This window comes from Barbatula barbatula (assembly GCF_947034865.1).
Source record: "Barbatula barbatula genome assembly, chromosome: 23".
Classification (NCBI taxonomy): Eukaryota; Metazoa; Chordata; class Actinopteri; order Cypriniformes; family Nemacheilidae; genus Barbatula; species Barbatula barbatula.
In genome coordinates, this window is record NC_136786.1 from 109,309 (window position 1) to 131,528 (window position 22,220).

A 22,220-nucleotide genomic window follows, 5' to 3' on the forward strand; every position below is an offset into this window, starting at 1 on the left:
AAAACCAATCAATTTCGAAAAACGTTCATGTGTTTATATATCTAAAACAGGTTCATCTCTATTTGCACAAGATGACAAACTAGAATGAGGCTAAAACATCACACACGAGACACGACAGCATCATGTTGAGAATCAGAGAGACACGCGTTTTTGTTTGACTTCATATATTTTAATATGAAAAGTAGTTATGGACACAGTTTTCCTCTCCTGTAGAACTGGGGGTCAAAGGCCACAGAAACAAATGCCGAAAGCACAAAAGCCGCTGCCTTCATGAGCACAAGTGTCGAGATTCTGTTTTACTGGAAAATACCGATTGACAAACAGCAAATACTGTCAAGAGCCAAACCTGCGTAATGATATGAGACGGCCGTTCGTTCGAGTCTAATGATCGTTCACTCTGTAGGCAGCCATGCAAGCGCTTAACAACCAAACGTAATGTCCAACAACACGAAAACAACCGAAAGAAAATGAGAAATTTTAGGCACCTGATCAAACTCTACAATCATTCAGTAAAAGCTCTATAAAACTAGAGCCGTAAGTTAGTTGAAGTTCTACTAGAAAATGTTTTATTTTCAGGCTCATTTTAAAAAGCCGCCAAATCAAGTAAACCAAGTCTATTTTAGATATCAGCATGAAAAAGATCAGAAAAGCTTGCATATTTATGGGGAATCATGTTATGAAGATCGCTAAATGAGGTCTTGGATTAAGATTTGGTTTAAAATGACAAAATAGCTTATTTACATTGGTATCTTCTGTGCAAGTTTCATGGTTTTGTTTTACTTGGCTGGATTGCTTCACTGTAAAGGGGAAAGACTTTCACTCCTGACCGAATCCTTCCGTCTCCTCGATGGCAAAGAGCAGCTTTTCTTTCAGCTGTTCGAAGCTTTTGTACGGAGGCAAATCCAGTCGGTTAAAACTGCGAGACAAGATGCAGAGTGAGACGAGTGAGATGAGTGTTTTTTATTTGCATTTTCATACGTGATACTCACCAGGTGTGACTCCTGGGCAGCCAGGTCTCTTTGCCGACCTTCTCAATGCAGAACTTCTGAGGGCCGTTGCTTCCTGCAGGACAAAGTTCATATGTGTACTATTTACATTTCCCTTGAAAACTTTTTAAATCAGCTACAACATTTTGAACTGTCTTCATTTCTGAAATGCCCTCACGATTATGTCATTATTAGTAGGGCTATCACGATTATGAAATTTGGTTGAAGATTAATTGTCTAATAAATCATTGTGATTATTATGTTTATATGTTTTAAGGCTTTGACCATTAATTCTCATACATTTTTTATTTTGGTCTGAAATTACCATCTTGTTCTGAATATAAGACACTGGAAAAAATAGGGGTTGCCATATATTTGAGGTGTGTCAATAATACAACAGCCATATACAGTTGTGTTCAAAATAATAGCAGCATGTTTGAAAAAAGTGAGTAAAGCTCAAAATCTTTATAATAACTTTGATTTCAATACAGAAATGCATTGAATACTTTTCAATGAATGATTCAATTACACAGAATTAGCAGCATGAATGTCATGTCTGTTGGGTCCTACTGACCTACTAGTCAGTATTTGCCATACTAGAAATATAATTTCTACCAAAATCAGCGACTGATTTGGTAAGTGATGTTGGACTGCTATTATTTTGCGCATAACTATGTGGTCAGCTGTGGCCTGGTGGTTAGAGCGTTGGGCTTGTGATCAGAAGGTCATGACTGAAGAGCCCTTGAGCAAGACACCTTACCCCTGATTGCTCTGCAGTAATGTGCCACTGTAAAAAACTATTTGTAAGTCGCTTGCTTTGGATAAAAGTGTCTGCCAAATGAATGAATGTAAACTATACTTGTAAATCGATCAGAAGTAGGCATGAGCCGATAATCAGTTTCAAGGTATACCGTGGTTTTGAAAAGCTAAAATCCCTGTTATACCGTTCCTGCGGTATGGCCAGGATCATAGACTCTATACATTATGAGAATATACTGAAAAACACAATAATACGGTTCTTGCGGTTTGGTTATTTCTTCTGTTTTAGAGCACATGTGAATATAAGCACCGTCAGCTAATGACCGAGAGAGAGAAGACAATAACATTAGGCTACTGTTGATGATAAATCAACATCAAAAAATCAAAATGCATTGTATAATGGCTAAAACATTGTGTATATAATAAATTCAAAATGATTTTGGTTATTAAAATGCATGTTTGTATTGTTTCAAATACTGACAAACAATATTAAAGTGTCCAAATAGCATCTTTATTTTCTTTCTTTCTTATTTTAGCATTATATATATATATATATATATATATATATATATAATCTTACAGAACCTTATATTTACTGAAGAACTGATAAGTGTGTCTGTGTTTAGTTTGGTTGGCGAGCTGTGCCTGGATTTGTTTTAAGAATTGAAAATATTTGATGCTTTTCTAACGACAAATGCTAGTAGTGTAAGGGTATAACAACACATTAAGCCGTACGTCTCTCTATACACCTGGTACCCTTATAAAAGAACACATTTGAGAGATGCAATCGTAATACAGTGACACGGTCAAACCGATGCTCAAGGTTATCATACCATCAGAATCTCATACCGGCCCATGCATAATCAGGAGTGAATTGAGCTTCTAGTCTCTGTTTTTTTGCAAGACTACAATAAAATTCACAACCGCTCATCCCAGACAACACATAATTTACCAACCGCTGAAATGTAGCAGGAGCATTTCGGACCCCAAAAGGCATAACAGTGTACTGCAGAAACCTGTCAGGTGTTACGAAAGCAGATAATTCTTTAGCACGGGATGTCAACGGCACTTGCCAATAACCTTTCAGGAGGTCAAATTTGCTAACAAATTTTGCAGAGCCAACCCGGTCAACACAGTCATCTATTCTTGGTAGAGGGTAACAATCAGGTGCTGTCAGTGAGTTAAGCTTCCTGTAGTCAGTGCAAAACCGATACGAACGATTAGGTTTACTCACTAAAATACATGGAGAACTCCAAGAACTAAAACTGGGTTCTGCTAACTTATGATCAAGTAAATAATCCACCTCTTTCTGAAGTAACTTCCTTTTTATAGGATTGACACGGTAAGCATGTTGTTTCACTGGCTGAGCTGTACCGACATCGATGTCATGCTCAATGACAGAAGTTCGGGTGGGAACATCAGAAAAGAGAGAGGGAAACGAGCTTACCAACTCAATTATGTCTGTCTTCTCTGACTCGCACAGGTGTGACAAATGGTGAGCCAAATTGACAAGCATTTCAGAGTTATTTAGTCGCCCTTCCACTTCTCCTCGAGAAGGACCTTTTATTTCCTCTAGATGATCATCCACCTCTACAGATGCTTCTGAAACACTTAAATCTATAGTTTCAGCAGTTTTTACAACATCAATAGACAAAGAAGGTGCAGGAGTAACATATAATTTCAGTAAGTTAATATGACAAACCTGGATTTTCTTTCGCCGATCGGGTGTATTTAACAAATAGTTGTTATTCGGAAGACTCTTTGCAATCGTATACGGTCCAGCAAACCGAGCCTGGAAAGGACTAGTCAAAACAGGTAACAACGCAAGTACTTGGTCACCTGCTTGAAAATGTCTGGACTTAACTTTCCGATCAAACAATTTCTGCATCTTCCCTTGAGACTTAGCTAACTTTCGTAAAGCGATTGCTCTAGTTTCATAGAGGCGATAACGGAAACTACTTACATAGTCTAAAACATTCTCAGGAGGGTCAGAATTAGTCCACTCATCTGCCAAGACAGCAATAGGGCCTCTAACAGTGTGTCCAAACACTAACTCATTAGGGCTAAAACCTATGCTCTCCTGTACAACCTCACGAATAGCCAACAACATCCAAGGAAGTCCTTCCTCCCAGTCACAGTCAAGCTCGACACAATAAGACCTCAAAAGTGACTTAAGGGTCTGATGGAATCTTTCAAGACCTCCTTGACTTTGAGGGTGATAAGCACTTGATATGTTATGTTTAACTTCAAGTTGTCGCATGACCTTAGAGAAGTTTCGGGACATAAAATTCGAACCCTGGTCAGACTGAATGGTTTTTGGAATACCAAAAATAGACATGAAACTTGTTAAAGCCTTTAAAATAGCTTTGCTAGTGATTGATCTCAGAGGATAAGCTGCAGGGTAACGTGTAGTCTGACACATTAAAGTGAGTAAATAAGCATGTCCAGCCTTAGATCGTGGTAAAGGACCAACGCAATCAATCGTCAAGTGTGAAAAAGGAGTAGTAACTGCAGCAATAGGCTGTAAAGGAGCAACTGGAACTTTTTGATTTGGTTTTCCCGTCTTTTGACAAGTATGGCAGGACCGTATGGAGTTAATCACATCTCGCTTACATCTAGGCCAATAAAATTTTCTTAGTAGTCTATCATAGGTCTTTCGTACGCCCAAGTGACCAGCCATGCCCTGATGTGAAAGCTGTAACAGGTCTTGACGAAATTTAAAGGGAACCACGATTTGGATCCTAGGATCGAGTATAATATCAGAGCTCATAGGTTGTTGTCTATTAAGCAATCCATCCTGGAGAAAATAGAAAGGAGATGAAGTCTTGTCTCCTACTTCCTGAGCTAAAGAGAACAATTTTTGAAGAGTATCATCCGCCTGCTGCGCTTTGACAAGATCATCTCGAGTCACACTAAAAAGCGGAGATAAAGAACAAGCGTTAACATGGTCATCACAGATAAATGGACTTTCTGACATAAAATCAGACCCATCTGTCTTATGATCAACAACAACCTGTGACTCATGAACAGGTATCTTATCCTCCACATCCGTACACGCAATACTAAGTTCTGGCTGAGAAAGATTTTTTATTGAGAAACAATAAAGGTATTACAAAGAATATTTTCAGTTTCATCTGACACCCTTTTCTCAGCCATCGCCCGAGTGATTGCACATGCAGGGTATAAATCAAGACAATCAGAAGATCTAGCTAATTTCTCAACAGCAGAGACCACTATAGGTGGAACACTGCCGTCTGACTTTTCCCAGACATTCCCCCCAGCTAAATCATTGCCCAGTATGAAAGTTACACCAGGGACAGGAAGCATAGCACGAACTCCAACTACCACATCACCTGACACAAGTTTGGAATTAAGATGAATGCGGTGAAGAGGAACTTCGGTGAACCCCATCTCAAGTCCTCGGACCAGCACCTTTGTTCCAGTAGTAGTAAGTTCAGACAAGGGCAAAAGTCCTTCCATCAGAAAAGATTGCCCCGCCCCAGTATCTCGGAGGATACGTACAGGTACAGTCTCATCCGAATCAGGCAAAGCCACAGTCCCTTCAGTGAGAAATGGTGCAAAATCAGCATTATTTTTGACACTCTCCATCTCAGTAACATCCACCCGTTCAATCTGCTGGTTAAATCGTGCAGGAGTATGCTTCACATTTGATGTAGAAATCAAACCAACATGTTTAACGCCTTTCTCTTTCCTTTTGAGAGCAATACAATCTGAAATTCTATGTCCTGGCTTTTTACAATAAAAGCAAACCAACTCACCTTTCGTACGTGTGACCGGGGTATTATCAGCGAAATTTGACACAGCATTCTGGCGTGCAACCACCTTTTTATTTTTAACAGTAACACTTAACTTTGACCTACTCAGATCATTTAAGTGACTAACAGAAAGCTGATGAGTAAGAACAAACTCCTCTGCCATAAGAGCAGCTTCTGACATTTTACTCCCTTTATGTTCATTGAGATACATAGCACCCGCATTTGGAACACAGCTTTTGAACTCCTCTAAAAGAATCAGTTCTCTAAGCTGTTCCTTGGTGGTTACTTTTACTGAGGTACACCAACGGTCAAACAAGCTTTCTTTTTCTCTAGCAAACTCCAGATATGTGCACTTCTCAGCCTTAAAATGACTTCTACATTTCTGGCGGTATGCTTCAGGTGCCAGCTCATATGCATGAAAAATAGCAGACTTCACGATGTCATAATCACGACTTTGCTCTATAGTCAGCGCTGAATAAACTTCCTGTGCCCTCCCAATTAAAACACATTGCAGCAATAAGGTCCAAAACTCTTTTGGCCATCTCAAAGACTCTGCAACACGTTCAAAATGTTGGAAATATTTATCTACTTCCTTCTCAAAAAATTGTGGCACTAGTCTAATGTTTTTATAAACATCAAAAACAGGTGCAGTCGCCATGTGTTCAACAGGTAGTGGCACACGAAGTGGAGTTCCAACTGTTTGGGCATTCAGTTCTAACTCTAATTTTCTCAACTGAAAATCTCTTTCCTCCCGTTCAGATTATAACTCCAATTTACGTAACTCCAGTGTCTGTTGTAACTCTAGGTTACGCTGCAACTCAATTTTTTTTATCTCAAAATCATTTTCTAACTCTTTTCCTCTCAGCGCACAAACATCACGTTCAGCACGCAGTTTTTCTGCATCAACACATAATTGTCTCTCTTGCAATGACATCTCACCAAATTTCACATTTTGATCGGCAGTGTGAAAAGGAGCAGTTAAAGACTCTTCAGAATGAATAGCTTGAGCTCTTACCTTCAAAACACCCTGTTCAGTAAGTGCTTTTTTCACAGTTTTGATCAGCGTTTCCTTAAGCTTCTTATCATTACTCATTACCTCCACATCAAAACGCTCTGCAATCTGCAACAGTTCTTCCTTCGTACATCTCTCCAGTAAGATTTCCGAAGGAAGTGTGAAGAAATCCTCGATTACCGATGACATTTCTTATGATATGTAGCAGAGAAAACCCAACAGCAAAATAGCAATACGAACACACGTGAGATGCCGCTAAACTAGAGCAGTAGAAATACAGATCCCATCAGCCACGTCGCACGGAATTGTCACCCATATACGCTCCGGGTGCAAACCCCACCTTAGTTATGAAATAAAAGAAATAACTTACCACAAGTCATTCCTCAAATTATCTTCATACTCAGAATCACAAACACAGATACGAAAACCAACAAAATGTCACCCTTAATGAAAAAGAGACTTCCGTTCCTAACTCTAAACGAAGCTAACTAAACCTACCTAATCTTCGAAGGTGTACCGGACTCGGGGCGGCATTTAAACGCTGAACTCAAGAACCAATGGCTTTTTCAAACCAAAAGTCTGAAGCGTACCCCCGACAGAGATTTAAAACCTCCGCCCAGAATAACCTTCAAAAATAAATAAGGCAAAATAACAAACAAACAAAACAAACAGTGTCTCGATGGAAGGATTATAAACCCCGCTGAGAACACTCTAAATACCGGAAGTCTACTCATTAACCAAAGGTGAACACACTGAAGACCTTATGCATTTACCCACACATGCAGCAATCCCGGACAAGCCTCCAATTTCATGTTACGACCAGCTCATTTCAAATCGTAACATGAAAGAGAGATCAACCAGAGTGTTCAATCAATATAATTTATTGATTTAACATTTGCCACAAATAATAATAACAACAACAAAAAATCGTAACAAACAGAAGTCTAGGGACATGGGAAAACAAAGAAACACAACAAGCAACTATAACAAAATTGACGCTACATGTGTAAGAAAAACATAGGTAAGAGACACACCAGAAGAGTACTTCTCCAGAGAGTGCCCCCTTTCAATAACGCACCACACTCTCATATACTCTAACCAATTTGTCAATTAGCATAAGGAAACCAATCAGGGACTCCCACAATCAGCACCAATTGAATCAGGAAGAGGAGACTCTGGGTCGTCACACTTCTATGTTAATGACAATTTTGGTAGGCTGGTTTTCACACTGAGATTATCTTAAATAATATTCAACTGTACTGCAGGTTATTTTTATGGTATATGCGTTAAAGTTTTTTTTGCTAAAGTGATGTTGTTGTGGTGGTAGATTTTAACAGTATTATCATACTTTGTTAAAATATATACACTAAAATATACAGAATGCAGAGGCACAACAGCTCCCCTTGTGTCTTCTATAGAGATGTGCAAGAACCGAAACCATCAGGAGAAGAGACGATTATTTAATAATCCTAATTATTAGTCTTCATTATGAGAGTATGTATATCATTTTGCATGTTGCACTAAAAGAGTCAATAATAGCAGTTTACACTAGCTTGAAGAAACATTTCAAAACAGAAATACATCACCATTTGACAATAGCGGGTTTTTAAACTCACCCATGAGCTCAGCGAAGCCTCCTAACGGCAGCCGGCAGGTGCCCGTCACAAACTGCATCAAGCGCAGACGCACCTCATTGTCCACCTCCTTCACAAACTGCACACAATCAAATCACACAGGCTTAATAAAACATCATCATGTCCCAGAACTGAACTGAAAGCCCCGAAAAGCAGTGAAACGTGACGTTCAGGTAAATTCACACCTGCCAGAACCAGATGATCTGTTTGCTGTTGCGCGTGTAGTGACGATACACTGTGTTCCTCTGCCAGTCCTGAAGATCCACTTCCTGCATGCCACACAACATCACCTACACGCACACACACACATGACATCATCACAGAGCGTCTCCAACACATTAGTCTTTGCTTACCTCATTAAAGCACATCATTGTTTGACTATATTTGCAGTGCTTTATATCATGCTGATGATTGAAATATGTGCACAGCATTACATTTACAGACGAACAGGATTCTGACTCTCTTGTGATGTGCTGATGATGAGCAGAAAAATCTTGTCTTGATATTTCACTGTGTTAGTGAGGACACATGTGCACACACCTCCAGCTCTTTCTCATCGAAGTATAGCAGCCACTGTAGCGGCACGACCTCATTGAAGCCGTCCAGAAAGGCTTTGGTCTGATTCTCAACACCTCGAGAAAACCTCCATTCTGCCATCAACCTGTCGCAACACAAAATCAGTATAAAGATACACAACACACAAACACACGCACAAAGAAATGATCTTACCCAATATACTCCTCCTTATTCTCCTCCGTCACCAGGATATTGGCACCGTCCGTTTTCAAGTCATGTGACGTGATTTTACCCAGAATCTCCATGTCCACAGAAAAATACATCTCCAAAGCACACTCCTCGATGTTGTTATCTCTGTGAAGAACATCAACCACATGACCAGTGTCATCTCATCGGTCGGGTGAGGCGGCCGCTCATGGGGGTTTCACTTGTTTAAAGTTCTGTACGATTGGACATGTATTCTAACATCTGTGGTCAAAATAATGACAGTCAGAGACGAACCCACATTAAGTGTCGAGTCGGACCAAAGGCAAAATTACTGAACATGGCTCTTCTGACATTATTTTGAGAATATACATTTGTCCTAAAAATAAAATTGTACAATGTTCAGTGAAAAGAATAAACAAAACATGTAACAGACCGGAAAGTGCTTATTTTTACAACATTAAAACGTTTTGTTTTTCAAACAAAGTGTCAATGCCCAAATATTTACAGTATATTATCAGTACATTGAAAATGAAGAAATGCCATGTAGAAAGTTCTTTTAATCACTTATAAAGCCTTAAAGGGTTTAGCCCCTACCTACCTAACAGAGCTTCTATCACACTACAACCCATCACGCTCTCTAAGATCTCAAAACTCTTTTGATAACACCTAGAATAACTAAATCCACCAAAGGGGGTCGAGCTTTCTCATACACAGCACCTAAACTCTGGAATAACCTTCCTGATATTATTTCAGGATCAGACACACTCACCCAATTTAAATCTAGATTAAAGACGCATCTTTACAAACAAACATTCACTTCATGCTAAATATGATAAATAAATAAATACAAATGAATGAACAGCAGCTACGCTAATTAATCTCTTTCTGCCCTCCTTCCCCGCCTCGGGATGCCCATCATGAGGAAGGGAGAGATAACATCAGGCTCAGATGAACGTCAAATGCCCATCCCTAACTAGAGATTACACCAGCTCCTCCTGACCATCCCAGCGCCAACAACTCCATCACCAACCAAGAGCAAAGACTTCTTGTCACATTAATGCTAAATAAGACCAAATTAGACCTAAACACTTTCAAGAATGAAATGTCCTAAATCACATCTAATAGGCTCTCCCTGTTATTCACAAACATGTATTCAGTGGGTGAAGCTGTGACACGTCAGAGGAGGACATTGCTGAAAAGCTATATAAATAAAATTGAATTGAAATATAAAGGTATGGTCAGCATCAATTTTGTTTACACTTATCTAACCACTGTTTCACAGAAGCACACTTTAGTCTACATATAAGAGCAATGCATCTAAAAACATCGCCTAAAGAACCACTCTGCCATTTGTTACCAATGAACACCATGAGCTGATATCAAACGTCTCATTTTCTCAGAGGGTCGCACCAACTTACAATTTGGTTTTCTTATAGTAATCATAATGACCTTGCAGGTTGATCAATCGGTCTTTATAAACAGTCGGCTATATATAGACCGCTTCATATTCGCGCTTTAACACTTGTGTTTTTTTCATCTATGCACAGTGCGTGGTAGGGAGGGGTGAAGCAGAGGTGTGAACCTACACTGGTGTCACGGTTCGGTTACATTACGACTTAAATTTCAATTGGACTAGTTCACAAGTATACAGTCAGTGTTGGGCAAACTACTTGAAACATGTAGTGAGCTGCGCCATCAGTTACTCTACATTAAATAAAGCTTCACTACACTGAAGCTAACCCCCTGGGAAATGTAGCAAGCTAAGTTACAGCAACCTGGCAAAAGTAGTTTACTACATCAAATCTCATTTTAAATATTTTTTTTCTTTATTGAACTCATTTCATTCCAAATCAATGCTATCTCAGTAATCAATAAAACTTTCATTCAAACAGGCAGAACGGCGACTCCCCCCTAGACATCTCTCCATCAAGTACATTTCTCGCATCAGCCCAAGGATTGGTTGACTGTGTGACCAAATGTGCACCAAAATATGCACCAAAAAGCTGTTTGCCGTAAAACACGAAGCAGTCGTGTTTCTGATATGAGCTTGTTCTTCAGGAATGTTTGGGAATATGTAGCGTTAGCCTGTGTGGACGCTACCGCACTACTCGATCAACAAAAGAGCTTCGCTACTGAAAAGCTATTTGATTCAGAAGACAGCGGCGCTACTGAAAAATGCAGTTAAGCTAGTAGCCCCAACACTGTATACAATTAAGTCAATAAATACAAGCAGACAGACATATGAACTGAACCTTTCATTAGATTTTCCTTTATGTCAGGTGCATGTGCAGCTGTAATTCAGGTAAATAATAGTCTCCAAATGCACCGCGTGAAACCTGGATTCTGTCTTCCGACCTTGCTTTTGATTAACGTGTCAGAGACTATTCATAAACCAACGTGTTGGACTTCATTAAGTGCTGCGCTGAACAATCAGAATCGTGAGTGTGTCCATATGGAGCCGTCTGCCCCACGCTGCTTTAACACTGTCTCCAAACTAAAGCGTGTGTTTGACTTCATTCAGAGGGAGTGCACAAGCGCTGTCCTCTCATAAATGTTTGGCGGGGACCATACTCGCACCACTGCGACCGTGTGAAATGTAACCTCGCACATTATAGAAAATGATCGCATTTGCAACCATTTTGGTCGCAGTCTAGAGCCCTGATTGTTGTATTTTCTAATTATTAATAGTTGTACTTTTAATTCTTAAAATGTTTGAATATTTAATTAACTAATACAACATCTTCAATAAATGTTTTTGTATCATTCATTTTAACACACTTAATAATTCAAAAGGAACTCAAGCACAAATCACTTTAATAAATGTCACTATCAGCTGTTGGGTCATTATTTGTGCAAAATGAAAAGTGTGCCTTCATGGGTTTATTCTGAGGTGAACCACTGCATCATGTGTTGATGAGGGGCGAACACAGTGAAAACTTTACAGTGAATGGGAAACTGTATTGTATTGCTCCATCGTCACAGTATGTAAACTCAACTGCATTTATAACAAAGAAATGCACATATGCAGATGTCATGGCAAATAGCAGTAAATACACACTCCTGACTCTCTTCTTCTGAAGTTCACTCGCACTGCGAGGCCGTGGATTGAAGAACAGAGTTAAGCTGTTGTCATGTGTTTCACGCTTGTTTTCAGATATCATAATGAGCGTAGGATCCAGAAGAGGGGGTTGCCGTCATGATGTTGCACATTTTATTATGGTTACAATTTCTGACTGTTTCAATGGTCAGCCCTTGGGGGGCTACACCTCTGATGATAGCAATAATGATCATAAGACAGACATACCTGATCCAGATGAGGGAATTGTAGAACTCAGGATCGATAGATTCCAGATCTTTCAGGATGAGTTTCTTATTGAGCATCCGCTTGTAAAAGGGCAACGAGAAGCCTGTGTCAATGAACTTCCCATGAAACAGTGCCTGCACACACACACACACAAGTTATTTATGTCTGACTTTCTAAAGTGTTTACTACAATACACATTGTGTAAGAGCAGCTTTGTGTAATACACAGAGACATGATGCATCAGATCTGTATGATTTGAATAAGTTTGGTAACAATTTAAGCATTTAATAACACAAAAAAATCACTCCCATATGCCTCGACTACGAGCTGTGTTTTTGAGGTGTGTGTGTGTGTGACATGCCATGGCAATGAAGCGGCCGATGAAGCAGAAGTAGGACAGATGATCAGGGTTGATGGTGGAAGCCGGGTTGATCTGCAGACAGTAGTTACTCTTGCCCGCATACTCAAACAGACAGTACATAGGGTTCAACACCTCGTGAGAAAGAAGAAAGAACCACTCCCTGAAACACACACACAAAATGAAGATTTATCTGCATTGACACAGATGACACAACTATCACACACAGTGAACATACACTTTGGCTTGTGTTGGGCTTGCTCACAGGGAGACTGCAGGTTTATGTATACTTGAACATAGCTTTTAGCATTATATTCTGACTAAAACAGGAGTTAAGTGTCGAAACGATTTCATAGAAATGTTAACGGTGTAATCCGTCATTTCTGTTTTGACTTGTTGATAAAGTATCTCGTCTTTTGTAAGACTTGCAATAATACCATGTGTTTTGCATAACATAACTTAACATTAGGGTTTGGGTTTTACTTTAAAAAGTGATCATCAGGATTTTTATCTCAGTTTTCATGTGTCTTGTCACGCTGTCAGTCTTTCACATTGCTGTTGGATGACTTTGTCACTCCTGAGTAGGGTTAGGTTTCTAGAACCAGATCCAAATTTCAAAGAAGCGGGGCTTCAATAGGACGGGTGCATTTCGGTTCTGTTTATCGTGAACGGCAGCAAGCGTTTTACAGTTGTATCTGTCTGCCAGGAGGACCTCTCCTCATTGCACACATGCACAGGTCATTACAATCGGCACTATGACTGACCGCAGAAAACATTCAAAAGTTTGGTTAAAGCAGCTTTGCAACGGTCTTCTCAAGCTTAACATGGTCAACTTAGATTAACATGAGATATATACGGAAACTGTCGGAGTTATGGCCGCTATAAACTTTGTGAAAAACGATGATAGCATTTTCACATGCAATACATGTGGTAAAGATATTTCATGCAAGGGAGGAAGAACCTCTAATATGATGACACAGCATCGAGTCCATCGAGCACCAGAAACAGCAATAGCAGCGTCTCACACAAAATACAGAAAAGATAATCAGTTCTTTTATTTAAGTTACTTTGTTTTAATAGTGCTCACAATTAAATACAATTGGGGAAGCTAGAAGACAACATGTTCTAGTTTATTTAAATTATATTCATTTGAATTATTTATACGATCACTTTTTAAAAATGAATGAATTCAGTGTATTAATTGTTCAGATAACGGACGATCTACCATTTTGAACGACTCTTGAATAAATGATTCAATAAAAAAATTATTTTAACACTTTTTAAGTTGTATTTTTTGTTATACTTAAAGAGTTTGGGTTTGTAGTTCCTTCTGATTATTCCTTAATGGAAGTGTTGTTATTATTTGACCAATTGTCACCATTAACAGTTAGCATACTGGTTTGGTTATAGCCTAAATGTTTTCTTTAAGTATTTGCTTTTTTTTTCCTCCCTAAAAAATATTGGAATCGGAACAGAGAATCGACAAGATAAGCAGAATCGGAATCGCAAAAATTGAAACGATATCCAACCCTACAAAACTGGACTGGAATGACCACAATACATCTAGAATTGATGATTGGAAATGCAAATTTGTCTCTTCATTATAGATATCACTCTCTCTATTTCACATCACCTTTGAGGTCATATCTTTTTTAATCTATGTGTATTTAAACATGCTAAAAAGAAAAACACATGTTAAAGTAGAGATCGTTTTTACTTCCGTACTCTGACACTTTCCAAGTGAAACAAAATTTCTAATGAGAAAAATAGTGGGCGTGTCTTGTTTTTATACTGCCATTTGATCAGATGTATAAAACCAGCAGTTTATAGCCAACAGACTGACAGTTGAAGGGGAGGAGTTAACGGATGCTGTCGAACTGACGTCGTTTGAGATGGACAGCCACTAGAGGGCGGTAGTGCATTTTCAGATTTTTAATTTCACTGGGACCTTAACATGTGTTTTTTCTAGTACAGCTGCTTTGATACAATTCAGTGAGCAGGGTCTAAAGTGCAAAACATGTGGCAGCATTGTTTACCGTGCGAGACCGCCGTAATCGAGCCCCTCCTCTCCTCTAAATATGACGTAGAGTCTCCGTCTCAGATCATACGGCTTGAAGTTCATGATCTTCAGAAAAACATAACAATACTGAAGTCTAGTGTGATTATCTCAGCTTTTATAAAGGTACAGTAGCTCTACAAACCACTAGACACTTTAAACAGTGTGGGTGTGTCTTACTTGCTGGAAAGAGTCTTCAAACAGTGTCTGTCTGGATACAGTGATCTTCACGTGACTGGCCAGGGCATTAGACTGCAAACGAACACACACAGGGTTTGTTAAAACAGACAAACACTGAGACATTCAAGTGTGCTGAAGGTAGGAATGAGTTTTACCTGACACAGATAACGGAAATGAGCCAGTTTCCACCTGAAGCTTCGCTCGTAGGCAATCTGCGGACCTTTTGTGCTGTACAACAAACATACACTTTCATTAGACAAACAAAGACACAAATTGAACATCTGATTCAGTCACTCACACAGCAGATTTTCCCGTTCGGGGGTCACTGAAGGTGGTGGTACGCGTGTTATGATCCACAAAGTAGCGGACACCCTCTCGTGTGTACCGGATCTCCCATCCCTCCGGCAGCGGCTCCTCATTCTGAAGCCTACACACACACACACACACACACACACTTGATGAGGGCACAGTGACATCTCACAGTCTTACGGAGGTCAATTTAGACGTGTCTCACCCTTGTGTTCGTGGATCTTCCCACTGTGTGGTTTTTGTGCTGTGATTGACAAAATAAACACGATCGTTGGTGTCCACGCGGCGCTCTGAGAACACGACACAACACTCTGTTAAGATAGCTCACGTCACATTGAAGTGACATCATCACCAATGAACACATTCTTACCCCAGCCAGGCGGTAGCGGCCCAAGAGGATCATTCTCAGCTGACATCATGGAGGCCTGAGAACCCATCAGAGAGAGAGAGATCAACTTTAACACTGACACTGTCACTGTGTGTGTCATCATGAGTTAATCATCATCAGCCAGACGAGATCAGACGTCTCTGTTTCCGCTGTGTGTAGTATAGCGTGTGTGTGTGTAGTGTAGCGTGTGTGTAGTGTAGCGCAGCATGTGTGTGTGTGTGTGTAGTGTAGCGTAGCATGTGTGTGTAGTGTAGCGTGTGTGTGTGTGTAGTGTAGCGTGTGTGTAGTGTAGCGCAGCATGTGTGTGTGTGTGTAGTGTAGCGTGTGTAGCGTAGCATGTGTATGTAGTGTAGCGTGTGTGTAGTGTAGCGCAGCATGTGTGTGTGTGTGTGTGTGTAGTGTAGCGTGTGTAGCGTAGCATGTGTGTGTAGTGTAGCGTGTGTGTGTAGTGTAGCGCAGCATGTGTGTGTAGTGTGTGTGTGTGTGTGTAGTGTAGCGTGTGTAGCGTAGCATGTGTGTGTAGTGTAGCGTGTGTGTGTAGTGTAGTGTGTGTGTGTGTGTGTAGTGTAGCGTGTGTGTGTGTAGTGTAGCGTGTGTGTGTATAGTGTGTGTGTAGTCTTGTGTGTAGTGTAGCGCACGCATGTGTGTGTAGTGTAGCGTGTGTAGTGTAGCGTAGTGTAGTGTAGCGTGTGTGTAGTGTGTGTGTGTGTGTGTGTAGTGTAGCGTGTGTGTAGTGTAGTGTGTGTGTGTAGTGTAGCGCAACCATGTGTGTGTAGTGTAGCATGTGTGTGTGTAGTGTAGTGTGTGTAGCGTAGCATGTGTGTGTGTAGTGTAGCGTAGCATGTGTGTGTAGTGCAGCGTGTGTGTGTGTGGAGCGTAGCATATGAGTGTAGTGTAGCGTGTGTGTGTGTGTGTGTGTGTAGTGTAGCGTAGCATGTGTAGCGCACGCATGTGTGTGTAGTGTAGCGTGTGTGTGTGTAGTGTAGTGTGTGTAGCGTAGCATGTGTGTGTAGCGTAGCATGTGTGTGTGTAGTGTAGTGTGTGTAGCGTAGCATGTGTGTGTAGTGTAGCGTGTGTGTGTGTAGTGTAGCATGTGTAGCGCACGCATGTGTGTGTAGTGTAGCATGTGTGTGTGTAGTGTAGTGTGTGTAGCGTAGCATGTGTGTGTAGTGTAGCGTGTGTAGTGTAGTGTGTGTGTGTAGTGTAGCGCGTGTGTGTGTGTAGTGTAGCGCAAGCGTGTGTAGTGTAGAGTGTGTAGCGCACGCATGTGTGTGTAGTGTGTGTGTAGCGTAGCGTGTGTGTAGTGTAGTGTGTGTGTGTAGTGTAGCGCGTGTGTGTGTGTAGCGTGTGTAGTGTAGCGTGTGTAGTGTAGTGTGTGTAGCGTAGCATGTGTGTGTAGTGTAGCGTGTGTAGTGTAGTGTGTGTGTGTGTAGTGTAGCGCGTGTGTGTGTGTAGTGTAGCGCACGCATGTGTAGTGTAGAGTGTGTAGCGCACGCATGTGTGTGTAGCGTAGCGTGTGTGTGTAGTGTAGCGTGTGTGTGTAGTGTGTGTGTGTAGTGTAGCGCTTGTGTGTGTGTAGTGTAGCGTGTGTAGTGTAGCGTGTGTAGTGTAGTGTGTGTAGTGTAGCGCAAGCATGCGTGTGTAGTGCACGCATGTGTGTGTAGTGTAGTGTGTGTAACGTAGCATGTGTGTGTAGTGTAGCGTGTGGAGTGTAGCGTGTGTGTGTGTGTAGTGTAGCGCAAGCGTGTGTAGTGTAGAGTGTGTAGTGTAGCATGTGTAGTATAGTGTGTGTAGTGCACGCATGTGTGTGTAGTGTAGTGTGTGTAAAGTAGCATGTGTGTGTAGTGTAGCGTGTGTAGTGTAGCGTGTGTGTGAGTGTAGTGTAGCGCAAGCGTGTGTAGTGTAGAGTGTGTAGCGCACGCATGTGTAGTGTAGAGTGTGTAGCGCACGCATGTGTAGTGTGTGTATTGTAGCGTGTGTAGCGCAGCATGTGTGTGTAGTGTAGCGTGTGTGTGTGTAGTGTGTGTAGCGTGTGTGTGTAGTGTAGCGCGTGTGTGTGTGTGTGTGTGTAGTGTAGCGTGTGTGTGTGTAGTGTGTGTGTGTGTGTGTGTGTAGCGTGTGTGTGTAGTGTAGCGTGTGTGTGTAGTGTAGCGTGTGTGTGTGTAGTGTGTGTGTGTAGTGTGTGTGTGTAGTGTAGCGCGTGTGTGTGTAGTGTGTGTGTGTAGTGTAGCGTGTGTAGTGTAGCGTGTGTAGTGTAGCGTGTGTAGTGTAGCGTGTGTAGTGTAGCGCAAGCATGTGTGTGTAGCGCACGCATGTGTGTGTAGTGTAGTGTGTGTAGCGTAGCATGTGTGTGTAGTGTAGCGTGTGTAGTGTAGCGTGTATGTGTGTGTGTGTAGTGTAGTGTGTGTGTGTAGTGTAGCGCGTGTGTGTGTGTAGTGTAGTGTGTGTGTGTGTGTGTAGTGTGTGTGTGTGTGTGTGTGTAGTGTAGCGTGTGTAGCGTAGCATGTGTGTGTAGTGTAGCGTGTGTGTGTAGTGTAGTGTGTGTGTGTAGTGTAGCGTGTGTAGTGTAGCGTGTGTAGTGTAGCGTGTGTAGTGTAGCGTGTGTAGTGTTGCGCAAGCATGTGTGTGTAGTGCACGCATGTGTGTGTAGTGTAGTGTGTGTAGCGTAGCATGTGTGTGTAGTGTAGCGTGTGTAGTGTAGCGTGTATGTGTGTGTGTGTAGTGTAGTGTGTGTGTGTAGTGTAGTGTGTGTGTGTAGTGTAGCGCGTGTGTGTGTGTAGTGTAGTGTGTGTGTGTGTGTGTGTAGTGTGTGTGTGTGTGTAGTGTGTGTGTGTGTGTGTAGTGTAGCGTGTGTAGCGTAGCATGTGTGTGTAGTGTAGCGTGTGTGTGTAGTGTAGTGTGTGTGTGTAGTGTAGCGTGTGTATTGTAGCGTGTGTAGTGTAGCGTGTGTAGTGTAGCGCAAGCATGTGTGTGTAGTGCACGCATGTGTGTGTAGTGTAGTGTGTGTAGCGTAGCATGTGTGTGTAGTGTAGCGTGTGTAGTGTAGCGTGTATGTGTGTGTGTGTAGTGTAGTGTGTGTGTGTAGTGTAGCGCGTGTGTGTAGTGTAGCGTGTGTAGTGTAGTGTAGTGTGTGTGTGTGTGTGTGTAGTGTAGTGTGTGTGTGTGTGTGTGTGTAGCGTGTGTGTGTAGTGTAGCGTGTGTGTGTGTAGTGTGTGTGTGTGTGTAGCGTGTGTGTGTGTGTAGTGTAGCGTGTGTAGTGTAGCGTGTGTAGTGTAGTGTGTGTAGTGTAGCGCAAGCATGCGTGTGTAGTGTAGCGTGTGTAGTGTAGTGTGTGTGTGTAGTGCACGCATGTGTGTGTAGTGTAGTGTGTGTAGCGTAGCATGTGTGTGTAGTGTAGCGTGTATAGTGTAGCGTGTGTGTGTGTGTGTAGTGTAGTGTGTGTGTGTAGTGTGTGTGTGTAGTGTAGCGTGTGTGTGTGTAGTGTGTGTGTAGCGTGTGTGTGTGTGTAGTGTAGCGCGTGTGTGTGTGTAGTGTAGCGTGTGTAGTGTAGCGTGTGTAGTGTAGTGTGTGTAGTGTAGCGCAAGCATGCGTGTGTAGTGTAGCGTGTGTAGTGTAGTGTGTGTGTGTAGTGCACGCATGTGTGTGTAGTGTAGTGTGTGTAGCGTAGCATGTGTGTGTAGTGTAGCGTGTGTAGTGTAGCGTGTGTGTGTGTAGTGTAGTGTGTGTGTGTAGTGTAGCGTGTGTAGTGTAGCGTGTGTAGTGTAGTGTGTGTAGTGTAGCGTGTGTAGTGTAGTGTGTGTAGTGTAGCGCAAGCATGTGTGTGTAGTGCACGCATGTGTGTGTAGTGTAGTGTGTGTAGCGTAGCATGTGTGTGTAGTGTAGCGTGTGTAGTGTAGCGTGTGTGTGTGTAGTGTAGTGTGTGTGTGTAGTGTAGCGCGTGTGTTTGTGTAGTGTAGCGTGTGTAGTGTAGTGTGTGTAGTGTAGCGCAAGCATGCGTGTGTAGTGCATGCATGTGTGTGTAGTGTAGTGTGTGTAACGTAGCATGTGTGTGTAGTGTAGCGTGTGGAGTGTAGCGCGTGTGTGTGTAGTGTAGCGTGTGTAGTGTAGCGTGTGTAGTGTAGTGTGTGTAGTGTAGCGCAAGCATGTGTGTGTAGTGCACGCATGTGTGTGTAGTGTAGTGTGTGTAGCGTAGCATGTGTGTGTAGTGTAGTGTGTGTGTGTAGTGTAGCGCGTGTGTGTGTGTAGTGTAGCGTGTGTAGTGTAGTGTGTGTAGTGTAGCGCAAGCATGCGTGTGTAGTGCATTCATGTGTGTGTAGTGTAGTGTGTGTGTAGTGTAGCGTGTGTAGTGTAGCGTGTGTGTGTGTGTGTGTGTAGTGTAGTGTGTGTGTGTAGTGTAGCGTGTGTAGTGTAGCGTGTGTAGTATAGTGTGTGTAGTGTGTGTGTAGCGTAGCGTGTGTGTGTAGTGTAGCGTGTGTAGTGTAGTGTGTGTGTGTAGTGTAGCGCGTGTGTGTGTGTGTAGTGTGTGTGTAGCGTAGCGTGTGTAGTGTAGAGTGTGTAGCGCACGCATGTATGGTGTGTGTGTATCGTAGCGTGTGTGTGTAGTGTAGCGTGTGTGTGTGTGTAGTGTGTGTAGTGTAGCGCGCGTGTGTGTGTGTAGTGTAGCGTGTGTGTGTAGTGTAGCGCGTGTGTGTAGTGTAGCGCGTGTGTGTAGCGTAGCGTGTGTGTGTAATGTAGCGTGTGTGTGTAGTGTAGCGCAAGCGTGTGTAGTGTAGAGTGTGTAGCGCACGCATGTGTAGTGTGTGTGTAGCGTAGCGTGTGTGTGTAGTGTAGCGTGTGTGTGTAGTGTGTGTGTGTAGTGTAGCGCGTGTGTGTGAAGTGTAGCGTGTGTAGTGTAGCGCGTGTGTGTGTGTGTGTGTGTGTAGCGTGTGTGTGTAGTGTAGCGTGTGTAGTGTGTGTGTGTAGTGTAGCGCGTGTGTGTGTAGTGTAGTGTGTGTGTGTAGTGTAGCGCAAGCGTGTGTAGTGTAGAGTGTGTAGCGCACGCATGTGTAGTGTGTGTGTAGCGTAGCGTGTGTGTGTAGTGTAGCGTGTGTAGTGTAGTGTGTGTGTGTAGTGTAGCGTGTGTAGTGTAGTGTGTGTAGTGTAGCGCAAGCATGCGTGTGTAGTGCATGCATGTGTAGTGTGTGTGTAGCGTAGCGTGTGTGTGTAGTGTAGCGTGTGTAGTGTAGCGTGTGTGTGTAGTGTAGCGCAAGCGTGTGTAGTGTAGAGTGTGTAGCGTAGCGTGTGTGTGTAGTGTAGCGTGTGTAGTGTAGTGTGTGTAGTGTAGCGTGTGTGTGTGTAGTGTAGCGTGTGTGTGTGTGTGTCTGTGTGTAGCGTAGCGTGTGTAGTGTAGCGTGTGTAGTGTAGTGTGTGTGTGTAGCGTAGCGTGTGTGTGTGTGTGTGTGTAGTGTAGTGTGTAGCATAGCGTGTGTGTGTGTGTGTGTAGTGTGTGTGTAGCGTAGCGTGTGTGTGTAGTATGGCGCGTGTGTGTGTGTGTGTAGTGTGTGTGTAGCGTAGCGTGTGTGTGTAGTATGGCGCGTGTGTGTGTGTGTGTAGTGTGTGTGTAGCGTAGCGTGTGTGTGTACCGAGTAGAGGTATCTCTGGTTGAACTGGTGCATGGCTCCCTGCAGTTGACTCCTCTGTGACTGCCACTGCTCAAAGTTTCTCACAGACTCCATCGTGGGCCTCTGCCATGTGGTGGTTCGAGTGTTATGATCCACATAATAGATCCTGCCGCGGTTATCCACTCTCCTCTCCCAGCTACACACATCACATCAAAAATAAACTGCAGTTGCTCCAACATAGAGAACAAGAAGGAACTGTCCGACCCCCTCACACATGTGACGTGCTAAATGAACACGTTACCCCAGCGGTAGAGGCTGTGGTCTCTCCCACGTTGTTGTTCTTGTATTGTGATCAACATAGTAAGTTCTGCCATGAGGGTCTTTCCTTTGTTCCCACCTGACAACACACACACACACCTGTTACTACACTAGGGCACACAAACGTCTTGTGTCTGACTGTGTGTATGACTCACCCGGACGGCAGGGGTTCTGGACCGGCTGGGGGGGGCTGCTGTGGTGCTTTTCCTCCATCAGCGGCTGGCGCGCTGGAGGTGGAGGCGGTCGTCTGTGTGACGGCTGCTGTCAACGAGGAAGAGGATGGTGATGAAGAGGCAGCAATGACGGCAGCTGTTGGACACGAGGAGATGATGCAGGAGACGTCTGCAGGAGCGACATCATCCTCATCTCCATCATCAACTGTAGCGGAAACCTCAAGACCCTCTCCATTCACTGTCACAAAACACACATTGGGGTCCTCAAACCTTTCTGCATTTGTACATATTCAAATAATGACTGTTTAATAATGACTGCTATCACTATCTTTGAGGGGACACAAGCTTCAAATAAACTTCACAACCCTCTCTATTCGCTGACACATACACACTCTCACCAGCTGCACTGTTTACATCACTGCTGGTGGGCGTGGCCTTTGGACTGGGAGATCGTTGTGCGGGGGAGGAGCCTGCATCTCCATTGACAATGTGGGAGGGGCTAGATTCACTGATGGCAGATGAGGTGGGCAGGGCTTCAGTCTCAGGCCCACTCATGTCACTCGCAAGTCTGTAGAATCACAGCTGCGTTAAAGCATTGACATACACAACACTTACACAAAGCCCTACATCCCATTCCTCAGAGG

General features: G+C 42.6%; 1 protein-coding gene across 1 annotated transcript; it reads right to left on the reverse strand.

The window, feature by feature from the left end:
- Positions 1-147: 147 nt before the first annotated feature.
- wwp1 (WW domain containing E3 ubiquitin protein ligase 1) lies at positions 148-22,142 on the reverse strand. The gene is made up of 18 exons (XM_079447674.1): positions 21,975-22,142; positions 21,559-21,814; positions 21,387-21,482; positions 21,107-21,281; positions 15,468-15,522; positions 15,303-15,387; positions 15,087-15,215; positions 14,944-15,016; positions 14,789-14,860; positions 14,589-14,677; positions 12,556-12,715; positions 12,195-12,328; positions 8,897-9,037; positions 8,708-8,828; positions 8,353-8,457; positions 8,150-8,246; positions 990-1,062; positions 148-916 (listed from the first exon to the last, which is right to left on the reverse strand). Exons 1-18 carry the CDS (start codon positions 22,129-22,131, stop codon positions 817-819), a joined length of 2,118 nt encoding a protein of 705 aa, XP_079303800.1. The 5' UTR covers positions 22,132-22,142; the 3' UTR covers positions 148-816.
- Positions 22,143-22,220: the final 78 nt, after the last annotated feature.

What these genes read in the sequence shown, in the direction of transcription:
- wwp1 (XM_079447674.1), bottom strand. Translation starts at nt 22,131, where the DNA reads ATGAGTGGGCCTGAGACTGAAGCCCTGCCCACCTCATCTGCCATCAGT. An exon ending in AATTCCCTCATCTGGATCAG is followed by an intron (nt 9,038 to 12,194) that starts GTATGTCTGTCT and finishes TGTTCTTCACAG; the next exon opens with AGATAACAACATCGAGGAGT. An exon ending in AGATCATCTGGTTCTGGCAG is followed by an intron (nt 8,247 to 8,352) that starts GTGTGAATTTAC and finishes GATTGTGTGCAG; the next exon opens with TTTGTGAAGGAGGTGGACAA.